General features: G+C 51.6%; 6 protein-coding genes across 6 annotated transcripts; 2 read left to right on the top strand and 4 right to left on the bottom strand.

The window, feature by feature from the left end:
• Window positions 1–162: 162 nt before the first annotated feature.
• On the bottom strand, window positions 163–12273 carry BO80DRAFT_489135 (non-ribosomal peptide synthetase; the record flags this gene model as incomplete). The annotated part of the gene is made up of 1 exon (XM_025723595.1): window positions 163–12273. One exon carries the CDS (start codon window positions 12271–12273, stop codon window positions 163–165), a length of 12111 nt encoding a protein of 4036 aa, XP_025569243.1.
• A 535-nt stretch (window positions 12274–12808) lies between these two features.
• On the top strand, window positions 12809–13478 carry BO80DRAFT_420133 (uncharacterized protein; the record flags this gene model as incomplete). Its single annotated transcript, XM_025718331.1, has 4 exons — window positions 12809–12964; window positions 13022–13051; window positions 13105–13179; window positions 13243–13478. The coding sequence occupies 4 exons, from the start codon at window positions 12809–12811 to the stop codon at window positions 13369–13371; spliced, it is 390 nt and encodes a 129-aa protein (XP_025569242.1). The 3' UTR covers window positions 13372–13478.
• Window positions 13479–13776: 298 nt separating this feature from the next.
• Window positions 13777–15183, bottom strand: BO80DRAFT_420130 (FAD/NAD(P)-binding domain-containing protein; the record flags this gene model as incomplete). The annotated part of the gene is made up of 1 exon (XM_025718330.1): window positions 13777–15183. The coding sequence occupies one exon, from the start codon at window positions 15181–15183 to the stop codon at window positions 13777–13779; it is 1407 nt and encodes a 468-aa protein (XP_025569241.1).
• Window positions 15184–16141: 958 nt separating this feature from the next.
• On the bottom strand, window positions 16142–17470 carry BO80DRAFT_439822 (uncharacterized protein; the record flags this gene model as incomplete). Its single annotated transcript, XM_025721095.1, has 1 exon — window positions 16142–17470. One exon carries the CDS (start codon window positions 17468–17470, stop codon window positions 16142–16144), a length of 1329 nt encoding a protein of 442 aa, XP_025569240.1.
• A 954-nt stretch (window positions 17471–18424) lies between these two features.
• On the bottom strand, window positions 18425–20968 carry BO80DRAFT_489130 (putative beta-glucosidase D; the record flags this gene model as incomplete). Its single annotated transcript, XM_025723594.1, has 6 exons — window positions 20786–20968; window positions 20266–20702; window positions 19818–20202; window positions 19557–19745; window positions 18946–19500; window positions 18425–18897 (listed from the first exon to the last, which is right to left on the bottom strand). Exons 1-6 carry the CDS (start codon window positions 20883–20885, stop codon window positions 18425–18427), a joined length of 2139 nt encoding a protein of 712 aa, XP_025569239.1. The 5' UTR covers window positions 20886–20968.
• Window positions 20969–23994: 3026 nt separating this feature from the next.
• BO80DRAFT_469824 (sodium:solute symporter family protein) lies at window positions 23995–26309 on the top strand (the record flags this gene model as incomplete). Its single annotated transcript, XM_025723043.1, has 4 exons — window positions 23995–24407; window positions 24466–24727; window positions 24780–25057; window positions 25110–26309. Exons 1-4 carry the CDS (start codon window positions 24138–24140, stop codon window positions 26307–26309), a joined length of 2010 nt encoding a protein of 669 aa, XP_025569238.1. The 5' UTR covers window positions 23995–24137.
• Between the last annotated feature and the right edge of the window lie 10 nt (window positions 26310–26319).

The raw sequence follows: 26319 nt of genomic DNA, 5'->3' as shown, positions 1-26319 counted from the left end.
CGTCCGTGTCAAGTCCATGCGGGGATCATAAAGCGAACAATATGATTGTGACGGTAGTTGATAGTGATGGGGAGCGAGATTAATATCGTATTGCCGCACCGGAACTTCGCGCTAGTCCCGACTGAGCTAGACATGATGTGGGAGACACTAGCCCAGCTGGGCCTAGTCTCGCTTGGTCGGTTGTTCCTCTGGCCGATCTCCCGCGTCTACTCCGTTCTTCCTACCCACAGCGTCGCCATCTTCCGTCGACACATCTGTCCTTGAGGACCCTCCGCAGAACCCAGACTCTGAACTAGCACTGCTCATCGTGCAGGTTCTCGTCAGGTATGCGTGGCAATGCTCGTTGATGAGCCGGCCGACCGCTTCCACCAGCTTCGCGTCCTTCATTATCTTGTAGTGGTCGCGGCAGTCAAGGACGCATAAAGTGATGTCGCTACAACGCGCCCTCCACCACGGAACCACGCCATCTTGAAGACGATCAGGTAAGGCCAGATGGAGACACTGGCCATCGTAAATTGGCGGTTCGCTTAATTGTCTCAAGGCTTTCAGATGTCGATCAAAATGCTCTTGGAATGGTAACATGTCGCCTGGCTTCACATCCGTCATACCCAGGGAGTTTTTAATCAGGTCGTCCCTTTGACTTCTGTCTTTCGCAGGGATGTTCTCTCGCCCAAAAGTTCCAGGGTCGATCAAAATGACCGAGCTGCGATTTTCTCCGTGCAACTTGTCCCATAAGTGTGCCATTTCGAATGCAACTAGACCACCAAATGAATAACCGCCAAAGACAACGGGCTGATCGGTCTGGACATGGGCTTGGATATCATTGAGATAATGATTGGCCCATTCAGACAGTGTCTCTGGGCAATAGGCTGTGCCCAAGAAAGGGTCGTCAAGCAGGAGTATGTCAAACGCATCGTCCAACAGCGGCAGCAGAGGCTCGAATACTGTCGAGTGTGCGAGGAAGGGATGCACGAGGACAATAGTTGCCACACTCTCCTGCCGCATACGCAGATGCACGTGCCCTGGAATGCTGCTTTCTGGCTTCCCCTGTCGAGCCTTGACTGCCTGCGACTGAATAGTCGAAGTTTGCGACAAATCTGTCATATCGAAATGCAGTCCTTCTCGACGAAGTAATGCGAGGAGTACTATGGCCCGAACAGAGTCACCACCCATCTGGTAGAATTCTGCAGTCATATCGATCGTGTCTTCCTTGATTCCTAGCACCTTTGCCCAAAGTGAAGCTATCTTGGCTTCCAGGGTGCCTGCTGCGGCCCGAACTGGCAAATCTAACTGGCCCGAGGGACTCTCCATATACTCCTTGTACTTGCTCTCTGCTATTTCGGCGATGGCCCTTCTATCCAATTTACCACTTGTTGTTCGAGGCAATGGTGTTGTTTGCACCCAGATGTGGGCCGGCACCATGTAGACCGGGACACTGCGTGCGATATACTCCTTGATAGCATTCTCGGAGATGAGCTTGCTGATAGCCGTTCCATGATTTGCCTCGACCAAAGCTGCCAAAACCTCAGCTCCATTGCGCTGGAGCTTGACCACAGCACAGGTCATGATGTGCGGGTGGTTTTGCGCCACGGAGCAGATCTCGGCAGTATCAATTCGAAGACCTCGGAGTTTTACTTGCCCATCGATCCGACCAAGGTACTCAAGGTATCCATCACCGTGGAGCTTCGCCATATCCCCTGTGCGGTACATCCTTTCTCTTCCGCTTACTGAGAATGGGTCTGGAGTGAACTGTGCTGCAGTCAAGTCTGGTTGGCCGAGGTACCCTCGTGCAACCTGCGGTCCGCTAATGCACAACTCTCCAATGCACCCTATGGGGACCCTTTCGTTTGTTCCGGGGTGTAACAGGCGTATCTGCCTGTGCCATCCAGGTGTTCCAATCGGAGCAAACGACCGGCCTATGCACACATCGGTGTCGGGCCCTTGTAGCTTGCAGGCCGCTACTTCAATAGCCGCCTCAGTGGGGCCATAGCCATTCCAGATGGTGACTGCTCTCGGTACCCGACTGAGGAAGCTGAGGCGGAAGGGTTCCCCTCCAAAAACCAAACACCGGAGAAAAGGTAATCCCTGGTCACTGCTAAGCTCATTCACAATCAGAGCACCCAACGTGGGAGTCAGCGACAAGTGTGTGATGCTCAGTGCTTCTAGCCAGTGACTCAGCCTGGGCAGCATGTCGTCTTGACGCACAAAGTGGAGCCGACCGCCTTTACAAAGAGTGGCGAATAGGTCACCCATCGATGCGTCAAATGTATGCGCAAGCAGCGCAAGTCGGTTTGAAGTCCATGAACAGTCCGTACTTCCTTCGTTGGAGGCCACGAATGACGCTAGGTTGCGATGGTCGACCATGACCCCTTTTGGTGTACCGGTTGATCCTGAAGTAAAGAGAACATAGGCCAAGGACTCCAAGGATGGCGCTCTCTCATTGAAAGACGGGCCGTTGTTATGAAGAAGAGCATTCACGGTGCACAGGGTTGCTCCTGTCGATCTGGACAGATTGCGCAGCTTGTCGCCACCAGTTATACCGTCCCAAAAAATGACTCTGGCTTGAGTCGCTTCGCAAATTGCCTTCAATCTCGGGATAGGGTGCTGAATGTCCATGGGGACAAATGCCGCCCCGGCCTTTAGTATGCCTAATATGGTGGCAACCATGTGCACTGACTTTTCGAAGAAAATCGGAACGTATTGTTGCTCGATGATGCCACGAGCTTGACTCTCCAGAGCTTCATGCAGCCCACGTGCAATACGACTACTCAAGTCGTCAAGTTGCCTGTAGGTAACAAATTCGGTCGACTGGACTTGTAGAGCAATCTTGTCTGGTGCGTGCATTGCCTGCCTGCGGATGATATTAACAACAGTAGGTATTTCCTCACACTCTGCTTCGTGAGGGTCTTCCCTCTGGGTTGACAATAGCTGGATGGCACGATTCTCATGCTCAGTAATAGTCAGCTTTGCCTCCGTACAATCCCAATCATCCTGGGAATTGGAAGAGTGTGCAATAAGATTGAGCGAATCGACAAAATGTTGCAGAAACCACTCTACATCCGCGGGAGGTAGTATGAAGGGATCAAACACGCAACGCATGCGCAGATGACCTGTGGGATCCTGACATGATACTTCAAGCACCAAGGGAAAGTCTGAATGTCTCAGCTCATCATGGCCAACTCTGAAGCTTGCCCATGGTAATTGATCCGTGCCCTTTGAGTGTGTCTCTTGGTAAACGAAGAGCACTTGGAAGGGCAACAAGTCGGGATTGCCTGTCAGTTGTCTGATGGACTCGACACCGAGATGCTGATGGGGTATTGTGTCCAGATATGCATCCCTTGTGCGCTTCAGAAGTGTTTCTATTGAGACACGTTGTTTTGGAACGTCGTTGTCCTGCTGCCTTACGTCTGTCCCCAACCGAATTCGCACTGGATGCGTGGTAATGCAAGGACCGGTAACAAACCCGGAATGAGATCGCCCGCTTGAGACCTCGCCGAAAACAACATCATCTGCGTCACCATGTGCCGCAATGCATAAAGCGAAGGCAGCTCTTGCAATTCCGGCAGGGGTGGTGCCAAGAACTCTTGAGATATCTGCTGCATTACCTTTCCACTCAGCAGACTTTGCTAGCGGAACTCTATCTTCATTCATGGGCCCTTTGAGGCCATATGGAATTGGCCAACTACCTGCCGGGGCACCGTTGAGGTACTCCCTCCAGAACGAGGAAGCCACAGCTCGGTCTTTGTCTTGTAACATGCGAATGAAAGCCGTGAACGGAACGTGGCCTTCTGTCTGGCCGGCGTCGGGCTTAGGCTTTTGCGCTAGGTGATAATCGCGGGACAGCCCATCAAGAACATAGGACAGGTAGGCCTCATCATACAGAGCGTGATGGATCGTCAACTCAATGACACAGTTGCCTGAAATTTCGTTTCGCGTCAGGGTCAACGAGACCGGTATGTGACCCATCCCGAGGTCGAGCGGAGAATGGTTCTCTTGTGGATGAGCAAGCCGGGGTGTTGTGACTCTGTCGACTTCTGCCGACTCACAACGGAGGACAGCCTGCAAAAACGCACCGCTACAGGTGCCTTGTCCGGACAAGCCCTGCGTTGACGGCATGAAGACCGTCCGAAGCACTTCCTCTCGCTTTACCGTTGAACGCCATGCTGATTGCAATTTATCAATATCCAGTAGCTCATCAAATTCCAGCCTCATGGTAGCCAGATAAGCCGGGGTTTCTCCAAGGACGAGATCGGTGGTGAGGACACCCTCCTGGAAAGCAGTGCAGGGCATGAGCTGCACCACATCCTCTGTGCAGATCCCGATAGCCTCAACTGCCTGATGCCATTCATCTACTCTAATCGGGGCGAGGTTAGCGAAGGTTAGGATATTCACTGCCTCTGCTTCTTCCTGACTCCTACTGTCGCACATCTTTGATATCCTATTGGCCAAAGCCTTCGGCACGGGATAGTCAAACAGGTCACGGACAGTGACGGCACATTTCATTCGTTCCGCAATCCTGGAGACCGCTCTAGTCGCCATCAAGGAGTGACCGCCGAGGTCGAAGAAGTTGTCGGTAATACCCACGTCAGATCCAAGTACGTTGGCGAATTCGTCGCAGACCACGCGTTCAACCTCGTCTCTCGGGGGTACGTGGGTTGCAGTGGTTGGTATCTGCGCAAGCGAGGTAGTTGCGGCCATTTCGGATAGTGCACGCCTGTCTACCTTGCCACTGTGATTGATGGGCATCTCATCAAGGAGCCTGATGACAGCCGGCACCATGTACGAAGGCAGACGCTCTTTTAATCGTTGTTGAAGCTCCTTTTCAAGATTCCGTCCCGACTGACTCTGCATTGGGTTATTACTCAACGTTTGCGTTGAGCGACCTGCATGATCCGTACAGAATCTGAACACGGTCCTTTGCCTCCCGCTTTCTGGTCGGATTCGGTGGAATATGGCATCGAGGCCACCATGCTGCGAAAACTGCCGCGCCCAACTCAACTCCACACGGAATCCTGCGCGGGAAGCCAAGTCTTGGAGATCGACGGCAGAGAGCGCGTTAACCATAGAGGATATGGAACGGAGCGATGAAATCCAACCAGCATCTCTGACGCTTGACTGACTTGAGAGCGCTTCAACAATGAGCCTTTCAACAATGGTCTTGCTGTGAGGAATATTAGCAATAGCTACAGTAGCTGATTCATGGGTCTGCTGCAATAGCTCCAACAACCCTTGCCGGCTTAACTTAGAGGCACTGTAGTCGATCCACTGATCATCGTCCACGGTGTGAACTTCGTGAAGATAATCCTGGCGCGCAGCATGAATAACAGCCGAATACCGATAGCAGCTGAGCTCATTTGTCGCCTGCATCCGCTTGGGCAGGATCTCGACGTGACGGATAAGGTCAGGGAACTGATCCGTCAAGGCAGTGAAAAAGGCCGGGTCAACGAGCAACTCTGTCTCGCTTTCCGCAGTCTCTGTCATGATCTTGTGAATATACTCAGGGGTTATCGTATCTCCTGCATGCAATGCCTTCGTTACCTGGAACTGGGTATATAGAGCATATGACCGCATGTCTCCGAAGAAAATTGTCTTGGCCTGATGCACACGGAGAAGATCCTCGATAAGTCTGCCTAGGTATTCTGCGCTGGGAAAGTACTGTGCGACAGAGTTCACCACGACCAGGTCTGGAGAAACATCGGTCACCGCTATCTTGTCCAAGTCAGTAGCGGTGCCGACATGCAGCGTTACTTTCTCTGCTAAGGTCGGGTTAAGTTTGTCAATCGTCTCATGGACAAACTCCACAATGGACTTCACCGGCTCAAGGCCAACATAGCTCTGCAGGCCCTCTGCAAGATTGAAGAGAATCATTCCCGAGCCTGTCCCGACCTCAACAACATGGCCTGGGGGCGCGCCATTGAGCATGGCTGCAATTGTATCGTCTAGCCATTCGTTCATTTCCCCGGTGTCGATATATGAGCCATCATACATTGATTTCCAGCCAGAAAAGTCTCTCCCGGCCTTGTGAGTGTCGATCTTGGAGTCGTAGGTGGTTTCACTAAAGATGCGCTGCCAAGCCTCTTCAAATTCCTGTTCGCCGCGGTCGATACGACCTTGGTTTCGAAGATCCTTCGCTTCCTTGACGAAGGCGACCAGCCGAGCTTCTTGGTCATCCGGCTGCTGTAAGAGGACTGCGGCATTTTCTGCCAAGCCCGACTCGAGAATAGCATGCTCAATCTCCCCTGTCTCGACGCGGAAACCTCGGATCTTGACCTGGCCATCCATCCGGCCGATGTATTCAAGTTGTCCATCCATCGGTCGGTGACGAACTCGGTCACCCGTGCGATATGCCCTGATTATTTGGCCGTCGAGTTCAATGTCAACAAACCGATTGACGTTTCTCTTCGCGTCAGTATAGCCGCGCGAAAGCCCATCGCCAACTACAACAAGCTCGCCCATTACACCAGGTGGGACCAAGCGTAAGTGCTGATCCATAACGTAGGCCCCGGAATTGGTAGCAGCTTCTCCGATCGGAACACCGTTATGATACTGACCTCCATCTGGCAGTCGATAGAAGGTACTGAACACGGTATTCTCAGTCGGCCCATAGGCATTAATGATCTCCTTTTGAACCAGCTTGCGTGCTCGGGAAAGATCTTGGGGATCTGAACGTTCTCCACCAACAACCAGTGTATGAAGCTCCGAGATGGAAGCTGGCGACTCTGAAAGAAATTGTTTCAGCAAGGCCGGTGTCATAAGTGCTATCCTAATGCCATGTAGGGAAAACACATTGGACAGAGCTACAAAATCCAGCACTGTCATTGTATCAATACAGACCACGGTGCCGCCGTTAAGCAGGGAAGCGTAAATCTCCCAGACTGCTGCATCAAAAGCGATGCTAGATATATGGGCAAATGGCTTCGCGGCGCTCTCGTTATCAAGCATATTACAGTCTCTAACGCGCGATACAACTGCCCTGTGCTCGATCATGACCCCTTTTGGTTGGCCGGTGGACCCCGAAGTGAACATGACGTATGCCAGACTGCTGGGCCCAGGATTGCTGCGTTCATTGTTTTCGTTGCTGACTCGGTTGTCCAGGCCAAATGGATCTACCATTGGGACAACCTCTAGCCCGTCGACCTCAATCATCGGAAGTTGAACATCTGATCCGACAAGAACAGCTCTGCGTCCTTCAATAGCAGAGAGGATAATTTCAATTCGAGCAGCCGGAAACTTGATATCCAGTGGCAGGTAGGCCATGTTTGCCTTGAGAATGCCTAGGAAAGCTGCGATGGTCTCGCATGATCGCTTCGCAAAGACTGCAATCACTGCTTCTGTCGGAAGCCCCAGTTTGCTCAGCCAATTGGCCATCTTTTCCGACTCCTGATCAAGCCTGTCATAGCTCCATTGGTGCGAAGCGTCTTTGACGGCCATTACTTCAGGATGTGCGGCCACTTGCTCACGAAAGACGTCGACTATACTTGAGTTTCGAGGGTAATCGGTGCGATGAACTTTGACCAAATTCATATGGTGAAGGGCGGAAAGGCCACTCAGAAGAGACATAGCCTCAACCTCAGTACCGGGCCTCTCCAATCCTCCTTCTAATATATCTTGGAAAATGGCAAGCAAGGTCTCAATTGTCCGATGGTGGAACAGATCAGTTGCGAACATGACCTCCCCGTCTAGGCCCTCATCGTCTTGGTAAAAGTGGAACTCAAGGTCGAACCTCGTGGCATTTGTGAGGTTAATATACTCCGATTCCAGGCCTTCGATAGAGACTTTGTCGACACGCTCTGGGTGAACTGCAAAGATTGTTTGTATCAATGGGTTGCGAGAGCCCTCTCGCGCAGGGTGCAGCGCAGAAACGATCTTCTCAAAAGGCACCTCATTATGGGCAAATGCTGCTGTCGCCGTGTCTTTCACCCGTTGAACCAGCAGTTCGAAAGTATCCTCGTCTAGGACTTGGATCCGCATGCACTGCATGTTGACAAACAGCCCAATTAAGCCTTCATGCTCTTCGCGGTTACGGTTCGTGATTGGAGTGCCGATCGTTGCGTCTACTGATCCTGTCATTCGGTAATGGGCGGCTCGAAAAGCAGCCAACAAGACAATGAAGGGTGTTATATGAAATCGTTGGCAGAATCGTTGCAAGTGCCGGTACAGCGCCCCGGTGATGCTTATTCCTTTCACATTGGCTTGTCCTGATGGAACAGGCGGTCGCGGTCTATCGCAAAGGAACTCGGCCGGATGGCTGCCTCGCAGTTGATCAGTCCAGTACTGCAATTGGCGCTCCTGCTCTATCAGTTGTTTCTCCTGGTGCTGCCACAAGGAATAATCACGATATTGAATCGGAAGCGATGGTAATTGCGCCAAGGGATCCTTTCCGTGAAACTTCGCAGAGTAGAATGATATGAGCTCCCGAACGAGCACTCCCAAGGACCATCCATCTGCGATAATATGATGGAGAACTAGGGATACGACGTGGTCCTCAGCGTCTACTCTCAGCGCGGCTGATCTCCAGCCGGGTTCGGTCTTCAGATCGAACGGTGTCGTTTGTTCCCTGCGCAAGACAGAACGAAGATGCTCTTCCCTATCTCCTGGGTGTTGACCGATATCTATAAGCCGTATTTTTCTTGGTACAAAAGGATGAACCACTTGGATTGTGACATCATCCCTGTCTTCAAATGTTGTGCGAAGCGTTTCGTGACGTTGTTCAATTGCGAGCAAAGCAGCCTCCAAAGAGTCAAGATGCAGCGGCCCTCGTAGCCTGAACGCAAGTGGTAAGTGATACCAGCTCAAGTTGGAATGAAGCTGTTCTAGGAACCAGAGGCGTCCTTGTGCAAACGATTGTTCAACGGGTTTAGAGTCTGGAACATGATAGGACGCCGCAGAATGCGGCAGCAGTTCTCCGGATTCGCGAATGCGTATGCTCAGAGAACGAGGGGTCAAACACTCCAGGACATCTCGGAAGGTGATGTTGGTGCTGAGCTCTTTTCTAATCCTACTAGCCACCCGAATTGCTGTGACAGAGTGCCCTCCGAGGTCCAGGAAACTGTTAGTGATACCAGCTCCGCAAGAAAGGACGTCGCTGAAGGCTTCGCAGACATGCCTTTCGACTTCATCCTGTGGGGGCACATATTCTGCGGTCGCTTGGAATTCTTCCTTCGATAGGACTAACGTAGCGCGTGATGCCAGCGCCTGCTGATCGAGCTTGTTGCTAGCCAAACGAGGAAGGCCATCTTCCAGCATCGCAATGTGCCCCGGTACCATATAGTCCGGCAAACAGCCGGCCATATTGGACTTGATTTCGGCCTTGATACACAGCCAGTCATGATTTTCATTCGTCAGCTCATCGGCCAAAGACCGACCTGGATTTATTTCGACAAATGCAACCAGAGCTTTCCCATGAAGTGATTCCCCTATGACGACCGCACAAGCCTTGACGCGGGGATGTTTGCCTATCGCTGTCTCTATTTCGAGTGTTTCGACACGCTGTCCACGGATCTTCACCTGTCTGTCTATACGCCCGAGGTAATCGAGTCTGCCGTCGGGGGAATATCGTCCAAGGTCTCCAGTCCGATACAGTGTCTGATGCCCATCATTCTCGAAAGGATTATGTACGAATTTCGTGTCCGTGAGATCTGGCTGCCTCAGGTAGCCTCGAGAAACCTGAGGACCACCGATGCAGATTTCACCGACCTCCCCAGCGGGGGCACACTCCATGCTGTCAGGTGCCAAAATATAAATCTTGCAAATTCCGAATGGGCGACCTATCGGGATTGTTGCGCGTCCTTCATCCTCGGGCGATATCCTGTAGCTTGTTGCCACGAACGTTGTTTCACTAGGGCCATAGTTGTTGTACAGACGGCATTTCTTGGGTGTGTGGTTTATGAGGGAGGGGTGGAAGGGCTCTCCGCCCACCATGAGCACACTCAGATGTGCTGGAACGTGGTCTTCTAGTAAGTCTGCAACCAGGGGTGTCGTATTCAGGTCCGTGACACTTGTCATCTCCAACCACTCGGGTAGACATGAGAGTATCTTTGCGTCTGGGCCGAGGACCAGTCTTCCTCCACGCCCCAAGGTCCCGAATATGTCCGCCATGGCGATGTCAAACGTGCGGTTGGACAACTGCAACTTGCTAGTTCTCCAATTGCCGAGAAAGTCGGGTTCGTCGGCTTGCATGAAAGCTAGCAGGTTACGGTGCTCGATCATGATACATTTTGGCGTTCCAGTCGTCCCGGATGTGACCTGGATGTAGGCCAAGGATGAGGCCGATTGCTCCTGTCCTGGTCGTATGCACGGAGCTCGGCACCCATTCGTCTGGGTCAACTCATCAAGTGTGACGATTGCTGTTCCTGTCTTCTCAGAAACTTCATGCAACTTGTCTGTACCAGTGTGGCCGTCACTGATAATGACAGACGCGCCTGTTCTGCTGATGATGTTCGCAATGCGGTCAGCAGGATGGCTGGTGTCGATGGGCACATAAGCAGCGCCAGACTTTAGGACTGCGAGCATGGCGATAACCAGGTCAAATCCCTTGTCAAATGATATGGGAACAATAATCTCCTGGTCAAATACCCTCGCGTCAGAACAGTCCAGCCAAACTGTGAGGGCATCAGACACCGCATTGCAGCGATCATTCAACTGCTCATAAGTCATATACTCAGAACACTCATACTGCAGAGCTATCTTGTGCGGCATGCGTCTGGCAGCCTGCTCAAACAGATGGTGAGCGCAAATATTTTGCTGATCTTCTATCTGGTTCATGCATGAGTGAGTTGATCTCCAGCTCAACTGCTCTGGGGTTGATTCGGATGCGTTGGTGGGCAGGCCGGGGTGAATGTCTGGCTGCTCGAAAGGCACTCCATGATCGATACAGACTGCCACACCCGGCCTAGCAGAGAGAATGTGACTGACGGCAGACTCAAGGGTAAAGACTTTCAGGTTGTCTTGATTCTCTTGCAGCCATTGAAGACAGCCACAGATGAATTGCTGGAACGCGGTGATTTCCTGATCTGTAAACCGGTTGCGGTGATAGCAAACACGGACCAGGGAGGCATTCTCATGTGGCAGAATTTCGATCACCAATGACTTATCATACCGTGATTCCTTGCAGTCCCAAGCCCAGCTGCCCACTCCGCTGGCACATGACTCAGTGTGACAGACTAGGCACGCCTGAAGCGATCTGTCCAATTGTGGGAAGAAAGATTCAATCTCTCCTGGAGAGAATGCATGATGGATTTCGTTCTCTACATGCAATTTCTCGGCAATATCGGAGAGCGGGGTGTGGCTTTTAAGTTTGGCCCATCGAAGTTGCGGTACGAGGACAGGACCCAGCGCTTCTCGATGAATGGATGGAAGAACTCCTCGTCCTGATGTTAGCTCCAGGAACACAGCGTCTTCGACTTTTGCAAATGCACGGAGTGCCATGCATAGTGCTAGCCGGGCCATCCATGGAGGCAGGCTGGATCGACCGTGAGACTCGACAGCCACTCTGCCAATTGTCTCACCATGCCCGTCCCGATTGGCGGGATCTGAGTCACCGAGCGTGAAAGGCAAAAAGGGAATGCCGGAAATCTTATCCTGTAGCCGTGTTCGCATATCGCGGCTGCGGCGGTAACTCTGGCCCCTATGAACGGCGTAGACGTCGGACGTGGCTTCGACAGAGCCGGGATTTTTCATTTCGTCTTGCAGAGATAACAGCAGTTGGCGAGCTGATACCTCATCTAGAAGTGCGTGATGATAGCACAGGGTCACACGGGACCCTCGGTTGGGCAACTGGTTGATGGAAATTTTCCATGGCATTCCTCCATGCCATTGTGCAACTGCGGCAGGCCCCGGCAGTCCAAGGACACAAAATTCGATATAGGTGTTCTCTAAGTCGGGACCCGGCGACAACTTCTCAACCAACGTGATCTTCTGCTGTGGGTAATTGGTACCCAGCACTACAAGCGAGATCCGACTCGGATGTCGATCGGTGATGTTTTCGTTCCAGCAAAAGATGGACCGTAGTACAGCATGTCGCCGGGCCAGTGCATGAGCCGCACGATTTACTCCAGCCGCATGGATTGTCTCACGACTGATGAAATGTTGTGCTTCCATGCAGACGCGGTGATGCTGATCCATCATCGTTACAAGCACCATTTCTTCCTGAAACTTGGAAGCCTGATGGACTGCTTGAACGCTGATTGGCGAGATTCCGGCGTTATCGATGGTATTCGCTGCTGCCTGGGAAAGAAACTGAGGCTTTTCGCCGCCATTGGTAGCCAGAATCATTCTGTCTTGCTTATTCAATGCAACAATTAGGAATCAGGAACAAAGCAGTGGTTGAAATGAATACTGCAAGGAGATTGGGAGCATATGCAGGGCGTGTCGAGTCATATAAAGTCTTGTCGATTACAGCACATGCTGCTGTCGCATAGAAACGAGACCTGGGGGGACTTGGGCCGGTGCCCCATGGGATGATGTGAGAGCTGATGTTCGTATCTACGTATCCCTGACATGCGAAGGTCCTTCCGGGAACTCGTTTACTTCTGTTTCAGCGGAGAGCGATGGCCTCGTTGGTCAATGGAGTATCTACATCAGGGTGCGAATGGACGGAATGTCTACATTGAATTCGCATGGGCCTCGCCAGCCGCTTCGTATAGAAATGGTGGAACATGAGTCGGTACACCTGACCCTGACTCGACGTTATATATTGCATCAGGACGACCAGTGTTATTACACAACTTGTTCCTCCTGAGTCAGTTGCGAAGCCATTTCCCCGCGTTGAGATTGACATTCCGGTCAACATTTTATGACCATCTTCTCAATGCCGACTCTTGCTGGACTCTATACCTCTTTCTCTGGCCGAATTCTGGCCATTGATGGAACGAATCGGCTGACACTCCTCCCAAAAGAGGACCAGCCTAGTTCCGCGAATAAACTTCGAGCGGATGGCGAGTTCTGGCTGTGCTGCGACGATGGCGTGAGTAACTCAGCAGCACTGACTACTTCAAGGCTGATTCTCGGTTTGTGACGGCAGTTGATTGGCAAGTTTGGAAGCCCGACTAAGGTGAGTATACCTTTTTGGCAATGGTAATACACGAATTCACTGTATATTGCCAGGTTACACTCCACCATGAAAATCAGGAATACCATGTGTGGGTTGAGCCTCGTGGATTCAGCAACGGAGCAAATGAGGTATGAACGATTCACAGTCATCTTTCGTTTCAGGTTGCTGACGCGGCACTCCGCCAACGATAGTATGGGCTGATTCCCGTTGTTCCTGGTGGGGAGTACAGTAACCGGTTTTTGGCCGTTAATGATGATCTGGACCGGCTCAAGATTGTGGATTCGTGGACACGGGAGGCGAAGTTCCGATGTGTTGAGTAACCGTCAGTCGTGTCAGACATCAGCTCGGGTTTATGCATGACATTCGGCGAGGCCGCTTCCCGAGTTACTCTTGTCGTTGTACGATGATGCGTACAGATAGATGTCAGCTTATCTCATTACATGAATGTATTGGCGTTTGTCCGAAATGTCCTCGAGCCGTTAAGATAGGGTTACACATCCACCAGGCATTGATCCGTGCGGGCCAGCATGTTTATTCTCGGCTCGGAGAATATCTCACTGGCCAGATGCAATTGGGACTTCGGACACCGAGCACCGCCGCCGTGATGACACGTCTGCACAACCTGTTGCAGTACACAGATATACACAACAATATCACACGCCTCAAACAACTCAACATACATGAATTGATACTACTTCACAGCTTCAACACATCTACAGCATCTATCACAGCGCCTTCAGCAAATGCTTCTGCAACATCTGCTCCGTAAACTCCCAGATCTGCGGCGTACTATGACTCTCCCACGTCGCCCCAGTGTAGTAAGTATTCCGCACCCCCTGCAACGCATTCAACTCCCGATAGAAACCATTCTGAATCGCCTCCGCCGACACTGTCAACTCATAGGGACTATGATCCCCAATCGCCAAAAACTCGGGTTCCGGGAAATTCACCCCCGAGCGCATCCGCACACTCTGCAAATCATGCAGAATGCCCTGCTTGAGCTCCTCCTCCGACAACTCCGTCATACTCAGATAGTTCGCCACCTTCAACTCGTTCTCCTCCGTCGGCTTGAGCTGCAATATCCCCGGCAACCGCGGCAACAAGAACGGATCATCGGCTGCCCGATTCATGTAACACACGTCCGCGGGCAGACCCTTGATTCGCATCAACGCAGTGTAGAAAAATAAATGATGAAACTGGCCGAATACTCGCTTCTCCTGATCACTCAGATCAAACCCTGCCAAACTGGTCAAACTGGGCTGAATTGCCACGACCAGCTTCTTTCCTTTGACCGTCGTCACTACCTCCCCATCCTCACCCCCCTTCCGCACCGTCACCACCACCCCCTCCGCATCCCTCTCCACCCCCACAACCCTAACCCCCAACATCACCCCCCCAACCCCCTCCAACTCCCTCTCCGCCCTCTCATACAACAAGCTATTATCCCGTCCCTCAGGCCTAATAAACCCCGTCCGATCCCCCTCCAACACATCCAAATTCGCATACTTCATCACATACACCGCCGGGTTCCGCGGCCAGTCGCCCAGCGGATTAATCGAGCCCCCTAGGTCCCCGATCCCAGCGGTCAGATCATACTGCTGCATGAATTCCCCGAACGGACGCAGTAAATCCTCCGGAACCGGATCCGGAAGGTCATACCCTACTTTTAGGTACGGGTAGCGTTTCAGTTGGGTGATGTAGCGGGTCATTGCTTCGTTGGAGGCGTTGCTGGAGGCAGAGGTGGTGGTGGTGGGGATGGGTGTGAGGGTGTTGAAGTCGAACATGTCGATTGGGTAGTTGAAGGCTGCGTAGGTGAGGGGGATGTTGAAGTGTGTGAAGAACGACCGCACGATCGACATGTTTTGGAAGTAGGTTACGCCGTAGTCGGTTGGGTGGTTGGTGATGGGGTCGTGGTAGGTGGTTGTTTGGCCGCCTAGACGGGGCTTGTGGTCGATTACGAGGACCGAGTGGTGCTGTTGGTGGAGACGGATCGAGGCGTAGGTGCCTGCTGCGCCGCCGCCGATGATGATCACGTCGCGGGTGAGGGGGGCGGTGGACATGGTTGGGGTGAGGAGCGTGAGGAGAGTTAGGGTTAGGAGGAGGGTTTGGTATGGTGGTGGTGGGAGATGCATCTTGACGTAGTTTTTGCGGAGGATATTTATATGCGAGTATACTTGTTGAAGGGGTTGTCCGGAACTGTCCCGGAGATGATGGTTAGGGCATGGATGGGTGAATGAATGAACGGATCAATGGATGATTAGAAGGTAGAGTGAGATGAGAGTAAAAGAATGAAGGTTACTGGAAGCCGCATATACGATCCAGGCAGACGCGCGATTTATATCATTGGTTATGGAATCAGCTGCATCACGAGACTCGTATACATGCAACCCCGTATTTGGGCTGATGTGCTGACTCGAGTTGGTCGGGCAACTGGTTACTGACTGTATATTGTTCGATGAACACGAAGGTACATTTCCTTGTAGTATAGGAACATGGCTGGGCTGAGATAAGCTGCAGTGAATCATGGCGCGGTTTGGAACGTTGTACAGAACACGACTGAGGGTTACTCTCCGTAAGGGGTTATGGTCCGATGGTGATATGGATGGGGTTGGATGTCGTATGATTTGGGTCGTGGTTGCTTTTTTTGGTTGGGATGTTGATGGGATGGGGGGAGGCACCGTTCTCTTTGTTCTGTTGATGTTTTTTTGCCATGGCAGCGGTGGATATTTTCTTATTCTGTGTGTTGGTCGTTGTTAGGGGAGTGTCAGTGTTTGCTGGAATACCTAGGAGTCTGTCGTTCCAACATCAATGTCCCTTAGCATGCTCTTCTTTGAGATATTCTACTATTGTGAACTATCATGCCTTATAAGTACTAATGAAAGCATTGTTGAATGCTGCGTTGAGGAGACATAGCATATTAATCCGTGTGGTTGCTTAGGATACCACCTTGGGAAGGACAAGTCTATCTGCTACTAAACACGGTATTCAATCCAATAACTTTTTATCATGGCAGATATCTAACTATTTTCTAGAGTAACAGAACTCAGTATCGAGCCATCGGTTCAGCACAAGACATGCAACGATGATACGCTATTCGCGCTCTTCCGCATCAACCGTCACTCCGTCTGCAGTACCGCTAAAAGGCAGCCCCTGAAAAGCCTCATCCAAGTTTGCTATAGACCCCCTGATAGAGGGACTGGGTGCTATATCATTCCTGGCTTCTCGCTCACGCCGTGCACGCCTCCATATAGCGGGCATGTGGCCCCATCGAGAACTAAGGTTATCATCTGACGAGACATCGAGTGCCGCGTCTCTCAGTCCTCTGCTGGGGATGTCAGTGAGAAGATTGACCGAGTCATCGCTATCCATACTAACCACGCCTTTGTTGTCGTCAGAGGCCTCAAAGTCTTCCGCATAATTTGGACTGACGCCAAGGTCGCTATGGGTAATCTGATCCAAAGAACTCTCCTCCGCACTAGGAGCCTCCCGACGATGGTATTCAGCCGATAGCCCCGATTCACTAGCAGGGTCCAGTTCAGCAGTCAGCCCCAGTTCACTCGGGGTGGGACTGTGAGTCCAGGTAGGGGAGCCACGGTTAAAACTACTCTTCAAAAGAGAAAGTCCACGGCTCCTCATTTCAGGTCTCTGGAAACTTTCTGGCTGATCGTCATCAGCCATGACAGACGGGAACACAAGTGCCGGAGTATTGACTGGTACCACAGGCTTGATATAGATTGGAGGGCTGTTAAGTAAAGGGAGCCCCCATTCCTTTCTCAGATTGTTCAAAATGCTCATAATATCGAACGAATTCTGATGAAAGACCCTTCGTCTACCATGGACAATGACATCCATCAGACTTCCTGGGAATTCCATCTGAGGCTCTTCGATTGAATCCTCCAGGTCTACCTTCTCGGACGAGAGCACCCGCAGTCCTGTCAACACTATAGAGAGATCTTCACTAGAATCCGCCAGTCCTTCCCCATGAGGCTCCTCCATAGAACTCAAAAGGCGCCCGTGGGAGCATTCTACATGAAACTCAAGACTAGTCCCTCTCAACACCGCTCCGTACACCCGGGCGGTCCTCACTACCTTTGCATCCGACTTCACGTCTGCTTCTCGAATTCTGTGTGCACGTTTGACTGACGCTTTACACTCCCTGGTCATCAGAACCCGGTCATAGTCCGAGGATTTCCCATGACCTTTGCTACACACCATGACCAAGATGGGACCATGTCGTTTGTGCGACATAATGAGGGTATCATACACGACCGCCTCCATGGATTGTTTGGTTGTAGTCTCCACATGAAAATCATCCTCCGGAATGCCTTTCTGTACAATTCGTCCGTTGGACCGTCTTTGTTCTTGGAAGAATTCTGTCAATCGCTCTTCCCAGGCGGGGAAGTAAGCACAGCCGGACATTTTGATGGTATTTTCGAATCCGAGAAGATTTTCGCACACTTCGGGCTAGATTATCAGTTGGAATTGGTTGCTGTCTCTATGGAGAAAGAACAGGACTTATTGTAGGACTGGGGGGTTTTTATGACGTTTGAGCTTTAGATGTCAGGTACATTCCTCTGGGTTATTCCTCCACCAATGGCGGGCTACTATATACATTTCCCTTAGGGCATATACCCCCAAATTGCTTCTTATATGGAAAGGCACTTTCCAGCTAGGACTTATATGTAACATGACATCTGTAGAAGGTTGATGCATTTGATTTATTTTGAAATTTTAAGGAACATGATTCCCCAAAAATGGACTTCTTTTCGAATCTAGTGACATAAGGATTTTCTGATAAGTAGATTGATTTAATCACGAGCCAAAGAGCTATTCCTTGATATGATTATGTCGCTTGTATATCGATATACGCTTTGACCCTGGATGCTCCACTAGTTGAATTCCCGGGTTTGGCTCTTACTAACAAATAGCTTTGAGGTTTGTAATATAAATGGTATGATATTAGTTGAATTTCAATAAATGAATCATTTTGAAATTATGATTCTGCTGCCGCAGACAAACATCAGGATGTGGAGCCGGAGGGGGCCCTTTTACTATTATGGCAGACATGCAAACATCAACAGTCTAGTTCAGGACCGAAAGGTAGGCGAGAGGTTCGCTATGATACCGATATGCTCGGTAAATGAACATCAAGACTAATCTATAATCTATCCTATGTTACAAAGTCCTTTCAATCAGGAAAGCTCAACCACGATCTAATATATGTACATCGAGCGGACCTGCCACCTTGCCATATGACCGCAATACAAATCCAAACTGCGGCCAATAGCATGTAAGAAAATCAACACTTTCACGGAACAACAGAGATGCACGCTTAGAGCAGGGAAATTAACCAGAATCTCCCCCACTTCAAACTCAGACATCCGTCTGAACCGTGAAAGACCCGTGCAGCTTGAAATCCCGGGAACTAGCACCGACGTATACCTTGTACTCGCCAGCCGCAACAACCCATTGCTGCTCGACGACATTCCAGTAGGAGATTTCACGACGGCGTAGGTTAAACGTGGCAGTTTTCTGCTCGCCGGTGGCGAGTTCCACGCGCTCGAAGCCACGGAGTTGGCGGAGAGGCTGGTCGGCAGAGTCAGGGAAGCTCAAGTAGAGTTGAGGGATCTCGGCTCCGCTGAGGGAGCCGGTGTTGTTGATGGTTACGGAGATGCTGTTCACGGTGTCCCAGAGGTCGCTGTAGCCGCCAACGGCGAGGTGGCCGGTGGGAGTGGCGGAAATGGTGAGGTTGGAGTAGGAGAAGGAGGTATAGGAGAGACCGTGACCGAAGGGGAAGCGGGTGGTGATGTTGTGGGCATCGAAGTAGCGGTAGTCAAGGTAAACACCTAGGAGTGTTAGTCTTCGTGGTTATGTTGGGATGTGGAGGAAGTTACCTTCGGTGAAGTTGCATTGAGAAGTGTAGCAGAGACCCACGTTGTAGTCACTTTCGTTCTTTGGTATGGAGTAGATCAGACGGCCGGAAGGATTGACATCGCCGTAGAGGACATCCACGATCGAGTTGCCCGATCCTTGGCCCAAGAGAGATCCATACAGTACTGCTGTCACGTTCTCGTGCTCAATCCATTGGTCCAGTAGTCTAGGTCCCACGGTGTTGATCACGACGATGGTGTTATTGCAGTTGTCGGCAACGGTGTTAACCATTGTATCTTGATCAGGGTTGTATAACTCAGTCCGGTCAGCGCCCTCGCCCGCAAGAGTATTCAGGAAAACGATGCAGACATCGGAGTTGCCGGCATAAGTCGCGTAAGAGGGTGATACAGCTGTACTTCCAGCAACTGAGGGAATGAGAGAGGAGCCTGCTGTCGAAGTATAGTTGTCTTTCAAAATCCAGTTCAGAATCGTCCCATCCTCCGTAGCTTTGACGGTCAACGGAACCAAGGGGGTCACGAGGTAAGGGTAAGATGCCTGTCCAGAGCCGAAGCCGGTTGCTAGATGGCCTTGATAAGTGGGACCGGATCCATCAACGGAAGGTCTTGGTTGGGACCGTCGACAATGGCACCGGCGTGAGCACCGAAAATGCTCATTCTGCGGACCGTCTTCAACGGGAGGGCATTGTTCTTGTTCTTCAGCAAAGCCATGGACTGAGCACCATATTTGCGGATTAGCTTGGAATGATTGCCTCTCACGTCAACAAAGGCACTGTCGCCTTGCTCTGCAGGTTGAAGCCCGTTGTCTAGGTTGGATTAATAGTATCCGATCATGTTTCGGATAGTCATGTCGTTCAGACGCGCCTCCGAGAGAGTACCATTTGCGAGAAGAGATTTCACCACAGATGTGGACCAGTAAGTGCTGTCTCCGTAGTCCTCGCCATTGTTGAGCGTCTCGGCAGTTTCGGTGCTCTGGGCCTTGGTATCAGGATATACCAGTCCTGGAAAACCAAGCTCCGTCTTCAAGTGCTTCAGGAGTAGGTCGGAGTTCTGACAAGCAAGCGTATTGTTGACTTTGGTCATCGCGCACATGACCGCACCGAGACCATTCTTGACGGCATCATAGAATGGCCAAAGATAGGTCTCGTGCAGGGTCTTATCGTCCGTCTTGGAGGAATATGGAAGGGGCCCAGACGCAGGATTGGGACTGATACTGTTTGGGTCACTAGTCCGGTTGGTCTCTTGCTCATACAGAAGAAAATGCTATCATTGAGTGTGAGTCACTTATCCTTTTCGTACACACCAAAGCCGGATGGCGAAACATACCTTGGCTCCAGAGATGACACCGGTTTCAACGTAGCCCTTCACAGAAAGGCCAGTGGCCAAACCATTGAGGTAGGGGTCCGGGCCAAATGTCTCGCCGAATCGACCACCCCACGGCGTTCGGCCGATGGGCTGCGAGGTTGGCGCGTTTAAGACCTGGATTTCCTTCTTATAGAATTTAATACCCACTGCTTTGGCCTGCTGATAGTAGGCATCTTGATCCCAGGTCATCGCGATGGCAGAAGCCAAGCTGAACGCTGAGACGTAGTTAAAGTCCTGCAGTCCCATGTCACCATCACCGAAGACCAATGCCGAGAAACTTTCATTTGTAGCAGATGTGACACTGCTGCCAGTCATGATGGCCAATTTCTGCTCAGTGGTTAGGTTTCCCACAAAAGCAGAGGCCTTGTCGTATGCAGATTCCCAATCTCCCAGAGCAACTGCATTGTGTTAGCCGTACGGTGATTCAATTTAGCCCCATTCATCTTGAAAACAGTGGCTGAAAGGGGGCTGATGAGCTTACCGCCATTGTACTTCAGCAATCCCAATGTTGAAGAGTTTGAAGAGGCTGTCGCGAGACCCAACAGGGTCGTCACTGCAAAAAGTGTGAGGTCTCTCATCATAAGGAGCGGCCTCGATGGGAAATAGATGAATAGAAGAGAGGAGACTGGCAGTAGGTTGCTCGGTGAAGATAGTCTGCTAGCAGGTCACCAAGCATGGGGCTGAGCTTAATTAAATAAGGCTCTGCAAGCACCGCCTACATTTTGGATCTAGTTCACGATGCCCATCTTCTACGCATGCCTGCCGGGAGATCAATAGATAGCACCGGAGAACGAAATCCGCTTAGTTAATCAGTGACCCACCGCAGTTGTCGCCCTGTTTCGTATCTCCGAATTTCTCTCGGCTGTGTCCATAGTTTGGTCAGGACCCTGCATGCCGACCCGGATAAGCCGAGCAGTTTCATCAGGGCGAGACCATGAAACACGGATGCATGGCTGGGGTGACGCGTCGGAAGCGTGAATCCCGAAGCACACGGATTCCAGCCCAGCACAGACATCCCTAGATCATGAAGAATTCAATTAGGGGAGTGCGTGCATAATATCCGGTACCGGAAGGCTCCACGGCCACAGTCATGGAGTCCGACGGCGATAACTATCTGCCCGTATATTGCCTCTGGCATAAGCTGATAGCGCAACATCTGTCCTTCGGCGGAATCTTGGCGGGGTTAGCCTGTGGGTAGTCCCTTGGCTCTTCAACCCCTGGTTCCAGGTGCATCCTAAACTCTAAAACTATGCCGAGTGAATGAAGAGTTCGTGAAAAGCACCCCGGACTCTTCCGTCAGACAAACCTCAGTGTCTTCTCCAATAGGAAGGTGAAAGGGCGACAGTGTGGAGAAACGGCGAGCCACGTACACTCGGACAGGCACCAAATGGATATTATTTGTCGGCAACCCCCATGCGGGGGAATCGTCGCCCTGGAACTCACAATTTTTTCCAGAATTCTTGGCTGAGTGCATACCCAATTGGGCAGCCTACCCGAGCAAAATTTCACCTGTATAGACCCATAACAGATCCAGGCTACTTACGCAGCCCCCCTGATGTAGAATATATGTCGTTACACAGGGAATGGGCTGTGAGATCTATAGCAATCTCGAACAAGGTGAATTGAGGCCTGCGACAGTTGGACCCACCAGGCTTCTAACAAGCTCCCCGCTTGCCGGTAAACAATGGTGCCAAGCGCAGCCACCAAACCCAGCCAGGACATTCCGGAGAGCACTGGCCACCCGGGACGGCTCGACTTCAAGTGGCATGTCCAGAGGCTCATAGAAACAATCACGTTCAATGCCCCGTGGTGCCTCCCATCAAATCCCAAGCTTAAAATGGGCGGGACTCTGCAGAATATCAGCTGAAAGGTCCGGCCATTACAAATGCCGATCATGACTTAGCAATTTCGGCACGCTGAATCAAACTGCCCAGTTTGTTATCCAGCTTGTTCCGAGTCAAGAAAGGTACCGAATTATCAGGTTTCAGATGGGTGAGATTGCACAATGGTCGCGACCCTTGATGCAGTCACCGCATGACTGAAAGGCAGCCTTGCCCGCTAACTCGCATCCACCCATTTTAGCCAGACATGTCTAACGATCCAGCGGACAGTCCAGTCAGAACACAATTGTGGACGGATTTTAGTAGACGAGACGAAGGTGTGTGTTTAGTTTAACGACGATAAAGACAATCGCTACCACGTATCCACCTCATGCTGCGACAGCAGTATAGGGACGATAAGCAGACCAGGGATAAGTTGAGTCAGAGCGGCATGTTCCCTCCTGGTTTGCTAATTCCTCGGGGAGAACCATACAAGTTACAACCTGTTCACTCACCATCGCTCTCGGGCCCGACCAACAGCTGTTCCGAGGCAATCTGCTAAGGCTTAGGAGAAACTGACGCACGAGCAGCCCCAGGTGCCACGAGAATGCTCTTCGAGGAAATGTCTATTGTTCTCTCTGCTCACAAGGAGCTTCCTCCCGATCTTGCTGATCCCCCAGTCCATCTCAGAATGGTTGCTCTTGCAATCTTCAACTCCTGTGGAGGGACAGTAGCAAAGCGCTCCTCATCCGGTTCCTCATCCACTCGCAGCCATATCTAGGTCAGTTTTCTGTCTCCTCACGTCCACATCTTCCTTCCATCTGAGCGGCAAAATGCGAATAGCATTCGGGGCTCGCTCGTCACTGGGGCGGGCAACTCTGAGAGGCGACGGGATGGGATACTGGGTATCCCAGCGCACATTCATTATCTCGCTCTTTTCAGGTCTCTGGTGTGCTATGGCTTCGTTTGCAGATGGTAGTACAGCCTCGGTTGTGGAGGTTACCTGAAACGTCCGTGTCTTTTGACAGAATATCAGCCCGTACCCGAAGATCATCTCTTATTCAAAGGGAAATTGCTTACTCGCTATCATCAGGACATGCAAGTGGCAAGTTCCAGGTGAATATAACTTTAACAAAGATATATTGACGGCCATGATGGAAACAAAGTAACGACAAGAAGATTGTTGAATGAGGTTGTTGACGAGTCAAGGATTCATTGCTATGGCAGAAAGACGCGGCGATAAGAGCGCCGGATTCCTTATCGGGCGTGCACCGGATCAATTCGGCCCGTGGAGTGATGCCTTACCGGCAAGGCTCCATCCCAGGCGTGTCCCTCGGCCACCCACGAGCTTCATTCTACATTCCTCTATACTATGAGCCTGCACTCCAGCAACTACAAGTAACATGAGAGGTTCCTTGACGAGCACTCATAGCACATTCTGGCTTTCTTCCCTATACATCACCTTTGACGGTCGATCGCGCGTCGCTTCGTGTTAACACATCAGGCTTCAATATCTTTGGTGGGCCTGGCATGGGCGATAACCAGGACCATCACGATCAGCAAATCTGCGGGAACCATCACGAGCTGCCTACTGCCAGGTGCTCACCTCTACCTAGTAGGCTTTCAGTCTGAGCTAGAGTTCAGGTCAGTCCAAATAGACGATGGAAGCTTTAAAGCCAAGCAGAACCCCTCCCGCGGTGTTGCCATCGTATGCGCGGCGCACGCCATAGCGTCTTTCCACCAGCCATGGGCCCCCGAGCTCTATCTGCCGACCGGGATTATCCACCATAAACTCAAGTCCCTCTATCACAGGCTGATGAGCATCGTCTCGGCCGGGATATGTATAACGCCATCACAGCCAAGAACAGCGTGACAATGACGGGCATCGGCGAGCTCGACGACTATCTTTATCGGCAGCTGCATACATAAAGCACGGCATCCGAAAGCCATGGCAGTCGCATCGGCAATCCGGAGCGACCAGCCTGATCTTGCCGTGCAACGCATTAGTCCATCATGGCAGCGGTCGAACTAGTCACCCAGGGGACGGCCTATGGCCTCCTCATCGGCCTCGGAGTCCTCTTTTGCGGCGTGATTCTGGTTGCGATTCAAGTGCAGAAAGCATACCTATCTGAGGACTCGGGTACCTCGGAGATGTTCATGGTCGCGAATCGGTCGGTCGGTACGGGACTGACAGCCTCCGCGGTGTTTTCATCGTGGATGTGGATCAACGAGACGGTGCTGTCGGCTGCGATGTGCTATCGGTATGGATTGGCAGTTCCACTGGTATGTCTGAAGTCGGCAATACCCTCATGCACAACAAAGGCTAATCCTTGCTCGACAGTGGTGGGGATCCGGGCTCTGCTTTCAGATTGCCTTGATGGCTGCCCTGGGCGTCATGGCCAAGATTCGGGTGCCCCATGCGCATACATCGCTCGAGATCACTCGCATGCGATATGGCTGGGTGGGACACGTTATCTACATGGTCTTGAACCTGACCAACAATGTGTTTGGCTGTGCCTCCATGATCTTGACCGGCTCGCAGCTAATCCATGGTGTGTCGGGTATGAACTTTGTCGCCGCCACCATCTTGATTCCTCTGGGAGGTAAGAGTCACTGATTCGCCGCTCGGAGAACTATTCTAACGGGGTGATATAGTGGTTCTGTATACGGCTGTGGGTGGGCTAAAGGCAACCTTTCTGACGGACTTTCTGCATACCACTGTCGCTTTAATCTTGATCATCTACTTCACCCTCTCGGTTCTCACACACCCTGCGATCGGGGGACTGGCCGGCCTTTACGACAAGGTTGTGGCTACCGCGAGCGAAAATTACATTCCTGGCAATTTTGACGGGTCGCTGCTGACGATGAAGTCAAAAGGGGCGATTATCTGGGGGCTCATCTTGAAATTCGGCAATTTGGCTTTGGTAGTCATGGTACGCACTGGTCCACTCCGTTCTGTGTCACACTTAGCTTATCGGCCACTAGGACACCGCATTCTGGCAAAAGTCTTTTGCCAGTGAAGTCAACTCGACTGTTCCGGCATACAACCTGGCTGCAGTAGCCGTTTTTGGAATTCCCTGGGGCCTGGGCACTGTCATCGGCCTGTCTGCTCGAGCCTTGCATCACACGCCCATCTGGCCCACTTACCCCATTGACATTACAACCACCGAGGTCAGTCAGGGCATGGTGATGCCATACCTAGTAAAGGCTCTTCTTGGGGACTCTGGAATGATCGCATTCTTTGTGCTTTTGTTCATGGCGCTGACCAGTACGGTCTCATCGTCCATGATCGCGGTCAGCAGCATTCTCTCGTTCGATATGTACAAGACGTATGTCAACCCGAAAGCCAGTGACCGCCGACTCCTGGGGGTCAGTCACCTGGCCGTGGTCTTCCATGCCATCTTCATCACGGGAATCTCCATCGCTCTCAATTATGGCGGCGCCAATATGACGTGGATCGGTTACTTCCGACCGATTCTCTCCTGCCCTGGCATCATCCCTCTTGGTTTGACCCTGTTCTGGTCTCGCCAGACACGTCTAGCCGCCATTCTATCGCCGGTGCTGGGTTTCTTTACCGGTCTCGCTATTTGGCTCGCGACAGCCAAGTCGCTCTATGGCGCCGTCAACATGACAACCACCGGAGAGGAAATGCCTGCACTTTACGGCGCCATTGGTTCATTCTTTTCACCCGCCTTGTATTCCGTTCTGATCTCACTGTACCGTCCGTCGACCTTTGATTGGCGGGAATTCCTCCGCATTGAACTTGTCGAACAAACCTCTGATGCGACGAACACCATAACCGAAGAATCCAAGACGGAGGGAGTTTACATTTCCACAGACGCCAGCCCGTCCTCGACACCAAGCCGTCTCAGCTTGGATGACATCCGCCACCCCTTCACGGAAGACACCTTGAAGAACCTCTATCGGTGGTTATGGATCGCGTGGATCGTGTTTGTTGTCTTGGTTCTGATTACCTTCGTGTTGTGGCCGATGCCGCTCTATCGCAACTACATCTTCACCCGGTCATTCTTCTCTGGATGGACCACGGTCGCGATCATCTGGCAATTCTGTGCCTTTTTCGCCGTAGTGGTCTATCCGCTGTACGACGGGCGGTTCGAGATTGCCAAAGGCGTACGGGGAGTGGTGTCCTCGACTCGCGAGTTCATCGGCCGGCGGAGGGAGTAATCGGGATTCT

This window comes from Aspergillus ibericus (assembly GCF_003184845.1).
Source record: "Aspergillus ibericus CBS 121593 unplaced genomic scaffold BO80scaffold_94, whole genome shotgun sequence".
In the NCBI taxonomy this organism is placed as follows: Eukaryota; Fungi; Ascomycota; class Eurotiomycetes; order Eurotiales; family Aspergillaceae; genus Aspergillus; species Aspergillus ibericus.
This window is presented reverse-complemented; position numbering and strand designations above follow the sequence as displayed.